The 16378-nt window shown below is 34.9% G+C and overlaps 1 protein-coding gene across 5 annotated transcripts in view; it reads right to left on the bottom strand.

Annotated features, from left to right (window-relative positions):
• Positions 1-4941: 4941 nt before the first annotated feature.
• The window catches only part of NUP35 (nucleoporin 35), a 40850-nt gene continuing 29413 nt past the window's right edge, over positions 4942-16378 (bottom strand). The window contains exons 6-10 of one of the 5 annotated variants that reach the window (XR_007454340.1): positions 14243-14312; positions 13025-13153; positions 11799-11963; positions 10588-10749; positions 4942-7039 (exon numbers count right to left, since the gene is read on the bottom strand). Coding sequence is in view for 3 of the 5 variants with exons in the window: in XM_049615381.1 (XP_049471338.1) it covers positions 10672-10749; positions 11799-11963; positions 13025-13153; positions 14243-14312 (442 nt within the window). In the remaining 2 variants the exon portion in view is untranslated. Of the gene's footprint in view, positions 7040-7676; positions 9676-9735; positions 10750-11798; positions 11964-13024; positions 13154-14242; positions 14313-16378 lie in introns of those variants that run through there. The other 4 variants (XR_007454341.1, XM_049615382.1, XM_049615381.1 and 1 more) reach the window with 4 other exon arrangements.

Raw genomic sequence — 16378 nt, forward strand, 5'->3', positions numbered from 1 at the left:
GCATATTCATTTTTTCAAATTCTCAAATGATTTCCTTCCCCCCCCCTTCTTTTCTCTAATCTGTCAAAGCACTATCAACACTCAGACCAAAACACACTTAGGATCTACCAATCATTTATTCAATTTGTGTGTGTGTGTGTTTTAATTTTAATATTTTTTAAATTTTAATTCCTTTTAATTTCAATTTTTCTACATCATTAATTCCTTTTCTCCCTTCAAAATGACAAAACGAAGGAATTCACCCCAAAAGAAAGAGCAAGAAGAAACAACAGCCAGGGATTTAACCAACACAGATACAAGCAAGATGTCTGAACCAGAATTTAGAATCACAATAATAAGAATACTAGCTGGAATCGAAAATAGATTAGAGTCCCTTTCTGTAGAGATAAAAGAAGTAAAAAATGGAATGAAATTAAAAATGCTATAACTGAGCTGCAATCACAGATGGATGCAGTGGTGGCAAGGATGGATGAGGCAGAACAATCAGCGATATAGAGGACAAACTTATAGAGAATAATGAAGAAGGAAAAAAGAGGGAGATTAAGGCAAAAGACCACGATTTAAGAATTAGAGAAATCAGTGACTCATTAAAAAGGAACAATATCAGAATAACAGGGGTCCCAGAAGATGAAGAGAGAGAAATAGGGGTAGAAGGGTTATGTGAGTAAATCATAGCAGAAAACTTTCCTAACCTGAGGAAAGACACAGGCACCAAAATCCAGGAAGCACGGAGGACTCCCATGAGATTAAAAAAAAGACGACCATAAACAAGGCATATCATAGCCAAATTCACAAAATACTTAGGCAAGGAGAGAATCATGAAAGCAGCAAGGGAAAAAAAAAGTCCCTAACCTACAGGGGAAGACAGATCAGGTTTGCAGCAGACCTATCCACAGAAACTTGGCAGGCCAGAAAGGAGTAGCAGGATATATTCAGTGTGCTGAATCAGATAAATATGCAGCCAAGAATTCTTTATCCAGCAAGGCTATCGTTCAAAATAGAAGGAGAGATAAAAAGTTTACCACTAAACCAGCACTGCAAGAAATTTTAAGGGGGACTCTGTGAGGGGAGAAAAGATGAAAATATAAATAAATAAATAAATAAATAAATAAATAAATAAATAAGTAAGTAAGTAAATACCAACAGCAACAAAGATTAGAAAGGACCAGAGAACACCACCAGAAACTCCAACTCTACAAGCATCATAATGGCAATAAATTCATATCTTTCAGTACTCACTCTAAACGTCAATGGACTCAATGCTCCAATCAAAAGACACAGGGTAACAGAATGGATAAGAAAACAAGATCCATCTATATGCTGTTTACAAGAGACCCACTTTAGACCTAAAGACACCTTCAGATTGAAAATAAGGGGGTGGAGAACCATCTATTATGTTAGTGGCCAACAAAAGAAAGCCGGAGTAGCCATACTTATATCAGACAATCTAGACTTTAAAATAAAGACTGTATCAAGAGATGCAAAAGGGCATTATATCATAATCAAGGGGTCTATCCACCAAGGAGACCTAACAATTGTAACATTTATGCGTCAAATGTGAAGGCACCCAAATATATAAATCAATTAATCACAAACATAAAGAAACTCATCGATAGTAATACCATAATAGTAGAAGACTTCAACACCCCACTCACAGCAACGGACAGATCATCTAATCAAAAACTCAACAAGGAAACAATGGCTTTGAATGACACACTGGAACAGATGGACTTAACAGATATATTCAGAACATTTCATCCTAAAGCAGCAGAATATACATTATTCTCCAGTTCACATGGAACGTTCTCCAGAATAGACCACATACTGGGACACAAATCAGCCCTCAGCAAGTACAAAAAGATTGAGATCATACTGTGCATATATTCAGACCACAACGCTATGAAACTCAAAATCAACCACAAGAAAATATTTGGAAAGGTAACAAATACTTGGAGACTGAAGAACATCCTACTAAAGAATGAACGTGCTAACCAAGAAGTTAAAGAGGACATTGAAAAGTATATGGAAGCCAATGAAAATGATAACACCACAACCAAACCTCTAGGATGCAGCAAAGGTGCTCATAAGAGGAAAGTATATAGCAATCCAGGCCTTCCTAAAGAAGGAAGAAAGATTTCAGATATAGAACCTAACCTTACACCTTAAAGAGTTGGAAAAAGAACAGCAAATAAAACCCAAAACCAGCAGAATACAGGAAATAATAAAGATCAGAGCAGAAATTAATGCTATCGAAACCAAAAAAAAACAAAAACAGTAGAACAGATCAATGAAACCAGAAGCTGATTCTTTGCAAGAACTAACAAAATTGATAAACCACTAGCCAGTTTGATCAAAAAGAAAAAGGACCCAAGTAAATAAAATCAAGAATGAAAGGGGAGAGATCACACCATCACAGCCGATATAAAAACAATAATAAGAGATTATGAGCAATTACATGCCAATAAAATGGGCAATCTGGAAGAAATGGACAAATTCCTAGAAACATATACACTACCCAAACTGAAACAGGAAGAAATAGAAAATTTGAACAGACCCATAACCAGTAAGGAAATCGAATTAGTAATCAAAAATCTGCCAAAAACAAGAGTCCAGGACCAGATGGCTTTCCAGCGGAATTCTACCAAACATTTAAGGAAGAGTTAACACCTACTCTCTTGAAGGTGTTCCAAAAAATAGAAATGGAAGGAAAACTTCCAAACTCTTTCTATGAAGCCAGCATTACCTTGATTCCAAAACCAGACAGAGACCCCACTAAAAAGGAGAACTATAGACCAATTTCCCTGATGAACATGGATGCAAAAATACTCAACAAGATATTAGCCAACCAGCTCCAAGAATACATTAAAAAAATCATTCACCACAACCAAGTGGGATTTATACCTGGGATGCAGGGCTGGTTCAATATCCGCAAAACATTTAACAAAAAAAAATAACAATATCCGCAAAACAATCAATAAAAGAAAGGACAAGAACCATATGATCCTCTCAATAGGTGCCGAGAAAGCATTTGACAAAATACAGCATCTTTTCTTGATAAAAATCCTTAAGAAAGTAGGGATAGAAGGAGCATACCTCAAGAACATAAAAGCCATATATGAACAACACAACGTTGATATCATCTTCAATGGGGAAAAACTGAGTGGTTTCCCCCTAAGGTCAGGAACAAGACAGGGATGTCCACTCTTGCCAGTGTTATTCAACAAAGTATTGGAAGTCTTAGCCTCTGCAATCAGACAACACAAAGAAATAAAAGGCATCCAAATTGGCCAGGAGGAGGTCAAACTTTCACTCTTCACAGATGACATGATACTGTATATGGAAAACCCAAAAGATTCCACCAAAAAACTGTTAGAATTGATTCATGAATCCAGGAAAGTTGCAGGACATAAAATCAACGCACAGAAATCAGTTGCATTCCTATATACCAACAATGAAGCAGCAGAAAGAGAAATCAAGAAATCAATCCCATTTACGGTTGCACAAAAAACCATAAAATACCTAGGAATAAATCTAACCAAAGAGGTGAAAAATCTGTACACTGAAAACTATAGAAAGCTTATGAAAGAAATTGAAGAAGACACAAAAAAATGGAAAAAGATTCCATGCTCCTGGATAGGAAGAACAAATATTATTAAAATGTCAGTACTAACCAAAGCAATCTACATATTCAATGCAATCCCTATCAAAATAACACCAGTATTCTTCACAGAGCTAGAACAAACAATCCTAAAATTTGTATGGAACCAGAAAAGACCCTGGATAGCCAAAGCAATCTTGAAAAAGAAAACCAAAGCAGGAGGCATCACAATCCCAGACTTCAAGCTGTATTACAAAGCTGTAATCATCAAGACAGTATCAACAGACACTCAGATCAATGGAACAGAATAGAGAACCCAGAAATGGACCCACAGACGTATGGCCAACTAATCTTTGACAAAGCAGGGAAGAATATCCAATGGAATAAAGACAGTCTCTTCAGCAAGTGGTGCTGGAAAAACTGGACAGCGACATGCAGAAGAATGAACCTGGACCACTTTCTTACACCATACACAAAAATAAACTCAAAATGGATGAAAGACCTCAATGTAAGACAGGAAGCCATCAAAATCCTCGAGGAGAAAGTAGGCAAAAACCTCTTTGATCTTGGCTGCAGCAACTTCTTACTCAACATGTCTCTGGAGGCAAGGGAAACAAAAACAGAAATGAACTATACTGGGACCTCATCAAAATAAAAAGCTTCTGCACAGCGAAGGAAACAATCAGCAAAACTAAAAGGCAACCAACAGAATGGGAGAAGATATTTGCAAATGACATATCAGATAAAGGGTTAGTATCCAAAATCTATAAAGAACTTATCAAACTCAACACCCAAAAAACAAATCATCCATTGAAGAAATGGGCAAAAGACATGAATAGACACTTCTCCAAAGACGACATCCAGATGGCCAACCAACACATGAAAAAATGCTCAACATCACTCATCATCAGGGAAATACAAATCAAACCTACAATGAGATACCACCTCACACCTGTCAGAATGGCTAACATTAACAACTCAGACAGCAACAGATGTTGGCGAGGATGCAGAGAAAGAGGATCTCTTTTGCATCGTTGTAGGGAATGCAAGCTGGTGCAGCCACTCTGGAAAACAGTATGGAGGTTCCTCAAAAAACTAAAAATAGAACTACCCTATGACCCAGCAATTGCACTACTAGGCATTTATCCACGGGATACAGGTGTGCTGTTTCAAAGGGACACATGCAACCCCATGTTTATAGCAGCACTATCAACAATAGCCAAAGTATGGAAAGAGCCCAAATGTCCATCGATGGATGAATGGATAAAGAAAATGTGGTGTGTGTATACACACACACACACACACACACACACACACACACACACAGTGGAGTATTACTCGGCAATCAAAAAGAATGAAATCTTGCCATTTGCAACTACGTGGATGGAACTGGAGGGTATTATGCTAAGTGAAATTAGTCAGTTGGAGAAAGACAAAAATCACATGACTTCACTCATATGAGGACTTTAAGAGACAAAACAGATTAACATAAGGGAAGGGAAACAAAAATAATATAAAAACAGGGAGGGGAACAAAACAGAAGAGACTCATAAATATGGAGAACTGAGGGTTACTAGAGGAGTTGTGGGAGGGGGATGGGCTAAATGGGTAAGGGGCACTAAAAAATCTACTCCTGAAATTATTGTTGCATTACATGCTAATTTGGATGTAAATTTTAAAAAAGTAAAAATAAAATGTAAAAAAATTGTAAGTTAAAATAATATACATCCAACTTATTTACTAACCAGTTAATTTCCAAAACTGGATTTTGGAGTTACAACAGCTATACTTTTGCTTCATTAACATTCAAAAATGTTACCACCTCATTAAGAATTTTAACTTTCACCAGCTTTCTACATCAGGTAGAAATCCCAACTCCTTTAAAGCCTACTACCTGGACCTACAAAAAATACAATTATAGTAGTGTTTAATTTTGTGGGGGAAGAAGAGGATAGAAGTTGGAATGGGGCATATGGACATTGCCGGTTAAGATTCTGTTTCTTGATGAGTGGTAGTTACAAGATTATTCACCTTATAATTCATTAAAGTGTATTTTAATGTTCTGTATTTATGTCTTCTTGGGCAACTAAATGTTTCTTAAAAAGGAGAAAGGGAAAAGAAGCCAAAAGAGGTTTTGTTTTACATACAATCTAAAAAGATCAAGACCAGATATGCAGAAGACTGAGGTCAGCCACCCCACAGCCCAGTGTACAGATAGGATTCAACTGTTAGACCCAAATGAAATGGGAGGCAAGTTCCAACTGAGAAAGGAATTTTCAATGCCATAGTAAGTATATACAGTAGCAATTCTCCAGAGTCTTCATTTTTCAAAGTGCACCAAAGAGAAATATCCAGAGATTTTAGGGGCTAATACAAGGTCATAGGGTGACACTGATGAACCCAGATGTTCTCATGGTTCCTGTTAGCATGAGGCCATAAGGTCTGGTGATAAATGGAGCCCTGGCCCACCCCTGTCTAACAGTGGTCAAATCTGTCTTCCAGTCAGAGAACTCTTGATTATTCAAATAGTGTGCATTGATGGCATCATGTTCACTAAACCTGCAAGAAGGTAAGTGGCAAATACTCAAGACATCCTCTAAAGACAAATGTATGCCAGTTGGTAGGAGGTAAAGCACAAAAACTCAGTTTTACTACATTGGTGAAGTTATGAAGTTCTACCACTGGGGCATGCTGAGACATCTCTCTCCAAAGAATAAATTATTGTATCTTGCTCCTACTACCACTAAAAAAGCTACAGCACTCGGCAGCCTTCTGGATTTCTGAGACAACACAAAATACATGGGGACAATGCTTTAACCTATTCCTAAGTTTTAGTGGGGCCACAGTGAGAGAGGGTACCACACCAAGTGACTTAGTAACTAATCAGTTACATAGTATATCAACCATGTCACCAAAGCTGCCCATCACAAAAGCTCAGTACTGTCAGATTCACCAAGCCACCAGCCTGGCCAGCATGGTAATAATCCATGGTACATTCAGGATGGCTCCCAAGCAGGTCCACAGGCTCCCAAGTTTCAAGAAAAAGTGGCCCAGAACTCTAAATCACTTACCTCCAAGGTACTGACACCTCTCCCTTTCACAATCTATGGCTTAATTGGAGTTCTCTACCATCAGCCAATAGGGGAAAGGAAATCCAGGCTTTATTCACAGAAGGATCAGCTTGCTATAGGCCAACCACACTGACTGATGCCATATTAGACACAGAGTGGACTTGAAAGTAATGAGGGGAAATCCACCCAGCGGATTAAGCTTCAAGCAATGAACCTGGTCAGCACTTTGGTCATGATGTGATGTCAAATTTAATGCTCACCAAAGACTTTGTGTCAACAGCTTTCCAGTTACTTAGCTCATCTGAGCACATTCTGTGGTCCATTTCTCAGGAAGCACTCAAGGAAAACATGTTTCCTGAATTCCTGCAAACTGATATGTAAGAAGTAATTTTTACACTTCAAAATCAGTTTTGTTAGAAATAAAATATTTTGTTCATATTTTTCCTCCCAAGTATCTTAAATGTAGTATTTGCTCCTGGCATAGTGCCATATAAGTTTTGCTCTTCTAAGTCACTTGCTGTTTGTCTAAAGCCAAATGAGAAGTTTTTACATAAGAGAACATTCTCAGGTAGGCAGGGTTTTCTTTCAATATGTAGCTCCAAGTATTTTTTTTAGCAAAGTATTCTTCATGTAATTTGTTATATATATATACATACATATATATGTATATATATATATTATATATATTTCATTACAGAATTATGTTATAATTAAAATAAATATTTTTAAATTTGTCATTTTCCCACAAATCCTTTTTATATCTTTTCTGATTTCTAAGGCCATCCTACTTTTTGACATTCTAGTTCCCATAAGGCATTACCTGCTTTTGTGTTTAGTCTAGTTTAGTCTTCATTTCCAAATTATTCTTCCTTTTATTTCTAGTACTTTCCCAAATTTTAAAAATTCTGATTATTGGTATTCTTTCATACTTCGGATCACTTTCAAATGATAGAAGTCATTTAAAAAATTTTTTTGACATTTATTCATTTTTGAGAGAGAGGAGAGAGAGAGAGAGACAGAGACAGAGACAGAGACAGAGACAGCGTGAGCAGGGGAGGGGAGAGAGGGAGACACAGAATCTAAAGCAGGCTCCAGGCTCTGAGCTGTCAGCACAGAGCCTGACGCGGGGCTTGAATTCTCGGACTGCGAGATCATGAACTGAGCTGATGTCGGACACTTAACCAACTGAGCCACTCAGGTACCCCAAAACATCTGAGAAGTCATTTTTAAATAACTAGGTCATAGTTTTGATCTATTATGGGCGTGCCTTTCTGATGTGCTTCCAATGTCTATATGATACTTTGTTCCTTATCCTCTTATTTTGTATAACAACTTTGCATGACTATAGTTTTTTGTTACTTATTTTTGTGTGAAATCAGCTTTTCTGAACTTTTAGGAAGAGGCTTGGTTCAGGGTAACTTTTCTAGCCTTCTCAGTTCCCAATTCTGTTGTGTTTTGTAGCATTGAAAAATACGGGAGTTTGCTTTCTTAGATTTTCCTAGCTCTTTTCTGTTCAGTTTGTTTTTTGTTTTATTATTTTATATACTTTTTAAAATGAGATATAATTGGCATGTAACATTGTGTAAGTTTATGTCATAGATGTGTTGGTTTGATAGATTTATAGGTTTTCTGGCTCTTTTTAAGTAAATGATGTGATGGAGATAAAGACAAGTAAGATAAAACACTGGATAAAAACACAAACCCAAACATAGCAAACAAGTACTTTTAGTCAGAAAGCAAACTTCATGCTCCACGAAGGTCTACAGAAATAAAATGACCTCTCAAAAGAAACAAAAAGTATAATCCTTTTACAAAAATGTATAAAACTCAAATACAAATGCTAGGGTTTAATGGGATCTAGTAGCCACAGTTCTACTTTGAATAATTGAGTTCTGTATGTTAGAAGATATAAAACAAAATCCTATTTTAAGTTGGAATAGAAAGACTTCAATATGTAAGTATCAGAATAAAAATACTCTATAACGATAAATGGATTTTCACCAGGCCAGTACAGTCCTTAGTATCACACTTCACCTCAGAGAACTAAACAAATCTTTAATGGTAGTTTGCTGTGATTTAAAAGGCATATCAATACTTTCCATACAATGTGTTATTTTAGTTATTCTTTATCAAGAAGTATTGAAGATAAAGAGATGCTGATTACCTAGATACTTATACTACAGTGAAATATTATTTCAATTAAAGGCCTTTTCACTCAAGAGCCAGCTTAATGAGGTTCTCACTGGCCAAGGGTGATAATTTGAACAAAAGACTAATGACACCAAGTGACTAACACAGTGAATTAAAAAAAAAAAAACAAAAAAAAAAACAAAAAAATGCTCTAAGTGCATAGCGATACTGCAGAGAAAAACATTTTTTTTTTAACTCACTGGACACCAATTAGAGTTTCCAGTGCACCAACAGTTACTCTGAAAAATAATAAAGGAAAAGGATCAAATATTTATCCTGCCATTTTGGTATGAATATATTCCATGTAACAAAGTAGCCCTAGTGGGTGGAGCAAAGTTTTTGTATATAAAAGAATTCCAGGTAATAAATGCAACAGAAATAATAGATTTGGAAAATCATTTTGCAAACCTTAATGAAATAATTTATTCAGGCAAATATCACTAATGTATGCTTTCAAAAACATAATGCAAGAACCTTATGAGGAATTTTCCAACAAGATGCTGGGCTTCTACCCATGTGCCCAATGACCAATTTGAGCCTCAGTAAAAGTGGGACAACCAGATTAAATGTCTCTTGATTAAATATAAAGTGCACCATACTATCAAGTATTGTTGCTCAAAAAAGAAAAAAAAGAAATCAGAATCTAATTAATCTTCCCTAGATCCAACTTTTAGGATATGGGATAAATGACAGAACAAGTTAAACAAAGAAAGCAACTGACCACATTCAGTCTATGAGACACTGTAGGCAACTCTCACAATTCCTTCAAGAAGTCACGGTGTAAAGAGAGCAGGAGCTAATTTAGATTTCAAGATACTTAAAAGACAAAATAATCAAATATATTATGTACACCTACTCTAGACAGTGATTTGTACTAACCGACCATAAATATATTTTGGAGATAACTGGGAAATTTTTTAATGGGCTATATATTAGATATTAAGAAACTTACTAATTCTGTTAGGTATGATACTGATACTGTAATTACAAGTGGGAATGTTCTTTTTTTGATATATCCTCAAGTACTTAGATTAAAATGACATCACATCTGAGATATGCTTTAAACAAAAGGGAGAGAGAAGAAACCACTATGGCAAAATATTTATGGTTATATGGTTAGTAAAGCTAGATTACAGTATGTGGAGATTCATGATGTATTTTCTCTATTTCAGCAGACACTTCAAATTTTTTTAAATAGTTAATAAAATAACAAATCACTTTCAAAAAAATGTTTAATATATACAATTGACAAAGTTTATTATCACGAAACTTTAGTAGGTTTTTAAAAAGACTTTTGACTTTAGAATACTGAAAGATGACAATCCATGACAGGACATATATAAACAAGGATAATTAAAATATTAAATACTATCTAAATTAAAAAACCATAATTCAAATTGGTTGATTATAATCTTTGTGTATTGTTAGGAGTTGTATAGTTTACCCTTCATGAAATTCACCCCACCAACTCATGAAGACTACAAAACCTCACCACAAATTCAATTATACAATTTACAGTAATCAATGCTGAGTTTTTTGTGCTTAAAGCATGCACTAACACAGAAAGCACAAAATCCTATTTACAGGGATTTTTTGTTTTCTTTAAAACGTATCTCAATCATCTTTTAAAGTGCAAGCTACAAATATGCTGTATCCTTAAAGAAAAAAGGCTTCTAAGAAAGTGAGAGAGAGCAATTCAGCACTGCCAAGAGTGGTTATATAACTAACCAAAGGCAAGCTGGCAGTACTGGGCTAACTCTGTTTTAGTGTAGCAGCCTCCTCCGTGGTAGGTGATTCTTAGCTCTTACTATACTACCAGCCGAACATGTACTCCATTGCTTTGGATACAAGACTTTCATCTTTTTTTGGCGTCTGTCTGTCAGAAATAACCTATTAAAAAAGCACACACAATTGTTAGGCTATAGTTTCTTAAGTATCATAGTCAATTCTAGAGTTAATGGCTAATTTAAAAGAGCCAAACAGTTAAATGCATTTGTGGTACCGAATTGTATATTTAAAGAAGATACGGATTTAGTTAGAACAACTTTATGCTTTAAAGCACAAAATCCTATTCCTTTGGCAAGACAAATTATATCTTCTCCTTATATCAGAAAACTGAACAAACAATACAAAAGCTACAAGAGATGAGGGTTTTAAAATCCTTAGGGGTGCCTGCCTAGCTCAGTCGGCAGAGCATCTGACTCTTGATCTCAGGGACATGAGTTCAAGCCCCACACCAGGCATGGAGCCTACTATAAAAGAGACAGGACTGGCTTAAAAGAAAACCTTAATGAATCCAGTCTTAGTCTCCAAATTTCAGGGGAAATCAAAAGACTAAATTGTCACTATCTTACTAAATTAAAAATGTTTTATTTGCTGTTTCAGGACCTGTGTCTGTGACTAGGCAAGTTCAGAACCTGATTAAGTAGGAGACAGTAACATACTGAATGAGAGTCATAATACTTCTATCATTCTTCAATGAATATAATGAACTTTCCCTTTAAACTTTTTTGAAACGAGAAACAGTGAAATGGGAGCTAGTCAATGGTCTCTTTGATAACCACAGCTACTCCAACATGAGTGAGGTTCTTCATTTGTGATACCATCAGATTCAGTCATCAGTTCAACAAGTTTTTTAATATTCCCTCACACCAGAGATGTTCATAAGAGAAACTTTAATGTATACAAGTATAACTCAGAAAAAACTAAAACCTTCAAAATGTTTTAAATAATGGCAAAATTTTTTAAAAATTCAAGGTAAGTTTTCAATTGGCCAAAACCATAATTTTTAAAATAAGGAATTTAAGAATGCAAATTTATAGGGATTTCATCAAGGCAATCACGTAAGAAATATTTAATGGCACACAAATCAATCCAATGGTTAAACATGCTATGCATTTCACTTTTTCAAGTTTATCTTTATCTAATTCTTAAAATACCTGATAGTCACTAGTAGAAGCTTTGTATGCTGTAGCAAGAGGTCTCATGGTAGAAATCCTAGGAGCACTTCCAGGCTGGGTTGGTGTGCCTACAGTTTTGATTGGTGGTGTAAAGGCTAGAGGTGGAGATGACAAAGCACACCTGTCATGGTTTTCCATAACACTCTGGAGAAAGAAAGGTAAAGAACTTCTCTGTTTATAAACATAATATGCTATTATCCACTATTACACCCTACTTAAAAAGAAAAATTTATTGAAAGAGGCACACTTTATTTGATCTAATTAAACTTTCAAACAATTTTAGGCTTGATAAAGCAATACATACTTCTTAGCTAGTATTTGAGATCTAATGCTCAACCAGAAAGCTCACTTCAGTGATCTCAAACATCCTCAAGATGACTAGAGACTCACAAGAGTAAAAATCTCCTTAAAAATACTATGAAAAACCCTCAAGGGAGAAAAAAGAAGATTCTTGGGGAAATCCTGGGGGAAGTAAGGCATGAAATTCCAGTGCTACTTAGTAGCCAGGAACCCCAGATTCTCCTCTGGCCTCTACAAACATATGTTACAGCATAATATAATAATTACAGAACTCTAAAGTAACCACAGATTGTAAGAACAGGAGCCAGACCTGCTTTGTGCATGAATGTGTATATATGAGCACAGTGCCTGGTAGACAGAAGTTCATGTATAATTACTTAAGAACAATTATGATCATTTTACAAGCCATGAAGTATAAATTGTTCTCAGTATTATTTATAGGCATATAATAGTTTTTAAACATGTTAAAATAAAAATGACTAAAAAGTTTCAGCCATTAAATAGTTAACCCTGTTACCATTCATGTGAAGTATTTCATTTTGAAAGAGCAGCATTCCTTTGAAGTATTTAAAGATTTTTATGTTGCTTTTGCACAGGAGAATGAGCTAGAAGTTAGGAGACCTAAAATCTAGATCTTACCTTTAACAACTCTAGATAAGTTACCCAAGTCCCGTTGGCCTCTTTATCTATAAAATGAAGGAGTCAGGATGGATTACCTCTAAATTCTAAAGTCCCATGACTAAAAATTTGGCTTCCCATGAAAACAATACTATAACATCATCATATTTTACGAAGTAAGAAAAAGGGGCACAGTGAAGCAAAGTGACATAACTGCCAATGTCTATACTTAGACTTGTACTCTTCATACAGATGAAGCCATTTTCCTTACATCAGCAATAACTTACTTTATCTATACATGGTTTTACACCAATCATGATGGACTCTCCAAAAATCCTTCCATCTTTGCTTAAGGCTTTCCGAGCCTGCAGTTTAGATTGATAACGAATATGCATCCAATTTCCTGTGTTAGACATCTGCAAAGAATGAAGTTGTCCCTTAAAACATAAAATATATAAAACCTAACCATGAATTTTATTAGAAAATACAAAGATAAGGAGATATATATGCTTCTACTTTTTATTTGATGCCCCATAACAAACTGAATGCTAGGATTCAACAAAAATCCTATTAAACAGTTTCAATAATTTCTACCTCTCAATTCTCCAATATAAAGAATACGTGGCAAAAATTCTCTGAAAGTAATTCTCAAAAGATAATTGTTTCTTATAAAAAGATCTTACTGGGGCACCTGGGTGGCTCGGTCGGTTAAGCGTCCGACTTCGGCTCAGGTCATGATCTCATGGTCCGTGAGTTCGAGCCCCACGTCGGGCTCTGGGCTGACCGCTCAGAGCCTGGAGCCTATTTCAGATTCTGTGTCTCCCTCTCTCTCTGCCCCTCCCCTGTTCATGCTCTGTCTCTCTCTGTCCCAAAAAAATAAATAAAAAAATGTTGAAAAAAAAAATTTAAATAAATAAATAAATAAATAAATAAACGTTAAAAAAATTAAAAAAAAATAAAAATAAAAAGATCTTACTAACCCTTGCTATGAAATTGTTAAAAATTGTATTCATCAATGTTATTTCTGTAGGAATTAAGTCAATCCCTGATAACAGAAAAAAGATTTGTTATTTATAACTTGTTACAGGTAAGACAAGGTAAGATACTTGTTTTTAAAAAGCTCTCTACAATCTAAAAAAGCCCTATGAACTCTGTAAATAAGGAACTTCTCTTTTCTTTCATCTCCAATAAAACAAGCGGATACTGGAAGACAGTTATATAATATTTGGTGTAATTTTTGTTAAGAGACTATGAAGCATTTAAGGAAAGAGGGGGGGAGCATGAAATTCTCGCTCTCTTATCTTCTTTCTTTATCCCTTTTATTAACTACTATGCAACCTCTAGCTTCTAGACTGCAACAGACATATTCAATGAAAACGTAAAAAGAGAAAGAAAAACTTTTAAGTTTGGAAAAAAGCAGACAATATTCAGGAGCAAAGTCTCCCTCAATTCACAGCTTCTCTTTCTTCACACTAAATCTTGAACTGAAAAGAAGTAAGCCTTACCACATGTTTTAAGATATTCCCATACTGTGCAAATTGTAATAATATATAGGAAGCAGATGCTTGAGGAAACCTGAAAAAAGAGTTGTCCAAACAGTCAACTTCCATAATAAATACAAATGCAAATTACCCTACGTATAAGTATTTCAAGATAAGTTTCCCCCAATGGACTAGAATATTAATAGGAGATCCCTGATCATTCTGTTTTCCTCAGTATCAGCTAAATATATCATTGCCCATTACTCAAAAGCAAATATGTTAAAATTAGTTTTGACTCAGTCATTCTTCCCCATCCTCAGATTCCACATATGAAATCTCTAAAATTCCACTCTCACTGCCATTATCACACTCTTAGAAAAGAATTATCATGTCACAGCTATGTATATAATTTATTCTACGAGGGTATATATGCGTGTGTCTATGTGTGTGTGTGAAATACTTAGGTATACTACAGCTATTAAAAGGAAAAGAATTTTAAATTATATGGTCATATTATTTACACACTGAGTACCAACTGAAAATTCAGAAGTTTAGTTCTAAAAGAAAATGAAAATCAATACCAGCATCATTAGTATAGAAACATTTAAAAGGGTGGTTACCAAGATTTTAATAGCCATATATCTCTGAAAATTTTTAAGTGATTTTTCTTTTCTTCTTTATAAAGTTCCTTATGGTTTAAAAATATTTTATGAGGTGTTATTACTTTTATAGTCCAAACAATGAACCTATTTTAAGTTGAAAATCTGGAGTTTCCTTAACCAGTAGCTTTAGTTATTGAGAGCTTGCATTCAGGACTGAAATTTTATTTTATGTTATGTATGTTTGGATATAAAATTTCTAACCTCAAAGAAAAGCAACAAATGAGGCAAAGTGCCTACAAAGAAGAGCTGAAGAAAATAAAAATGAAAGAGAAATAATGGTTCCAAGAGAGGGGAGGTACTTGAAAAATAAAATGTAATTCTAAGACTCTATGACCACTTTGAGTGGAAACATTTCAATACCCTATAAAAGAACCACCCCAAAACAACGAATGATATATCATGATGACCTTGAGTCAGTAGGAAAAAGTTAAATTATCAAAGAACACATATATTTTAGATGTACTATCCTATAAACAGTCAAAATAAAATATTTTATCTCTTAGAAGAAAACATTTCAGTTCTCGCAATCAAACTCACACAGAGGGTTACTAAAACATAAAACCAACAAAGTTAATAGGTGGAAAAGTGTGTATCTTAAAAATGAAGAAAAAGACTAGCAGAAGATATTCAAGTAATTTATCCAATTACTACGGAATCTTAAAAGTGACACATTACTGAGCCTGACAGACGGGATGGGACACCCAAATTCAAAAACACAGCCATGTTGTGAGAGAGTATGAAAATTTAAACACAAAAAAGAAAAGAAAAAAGTCAAGAAGCCATCCAATTGTTATGAGCTTTCTGGGAATAAAGGAAAGCAATGATCTTGCTTTTTTACCTAAACAGAATCAATAACACATAGACTCTCTCTGGAAGGTTACACAAAAAAACAGGTGGCAATTACTGCCTTAAAGGGGAGAAAAACTGTAGTTGGGGACACAAGTGGGAAGGAAAACTTTTCATTGTATATTCTTATACATCTACTTTTGAATTTTTAAATTTTAAATAAACTGAATGTACATAGTCTATTCAAATGCACTAACATTTACTGTGCATTGTTCTTTCTTCAAGAAGCTCAAGTGTTATTGTTGTATTTTTTACCCCAAAACTAAATATAGTAAGGTCCAATATCAGTATGACCTATCACACTTTCAGAAGCAAACCTTATGTAGCATAGCATGAACAGTAACAACTTAAAAATCAAAAGACCTAAGGTTTTTTGCTGACACTTTACTAATAACTATATGTAAACCCCTGAATAAATCACTTAGTCTAACACCTCAGTTTTCTCATATGGAAATGATGCAATATGATCTCCAAAATGCTTTAAAGTACTTTTTTGGATCTAAAAATCTATTCAAAATGTATCCAGGAATATCATGTATAATGTCTACTAATATCCAATATCCTGTGACTATAAAGTACCAACTTTGTGACATATATGCGTGTATACACACACACACACACACACACACACACACACACACACACACACACA

Source organism: Panthera uncia (assembly GCF_023721935.1).
Source record: "Panthera uncia isolate 11264 chromosome C1 unlocalized genomic scaffold, Puncia_PCG_1.0 HiC_scaffold_3, whole genome shotgun sequence".
Taxonomy (NCBI): Eukaryota; Metazoa; Chordata; class Mammalia; order Carnivora; family Felidae; genus Panthera; species Panthera uncia.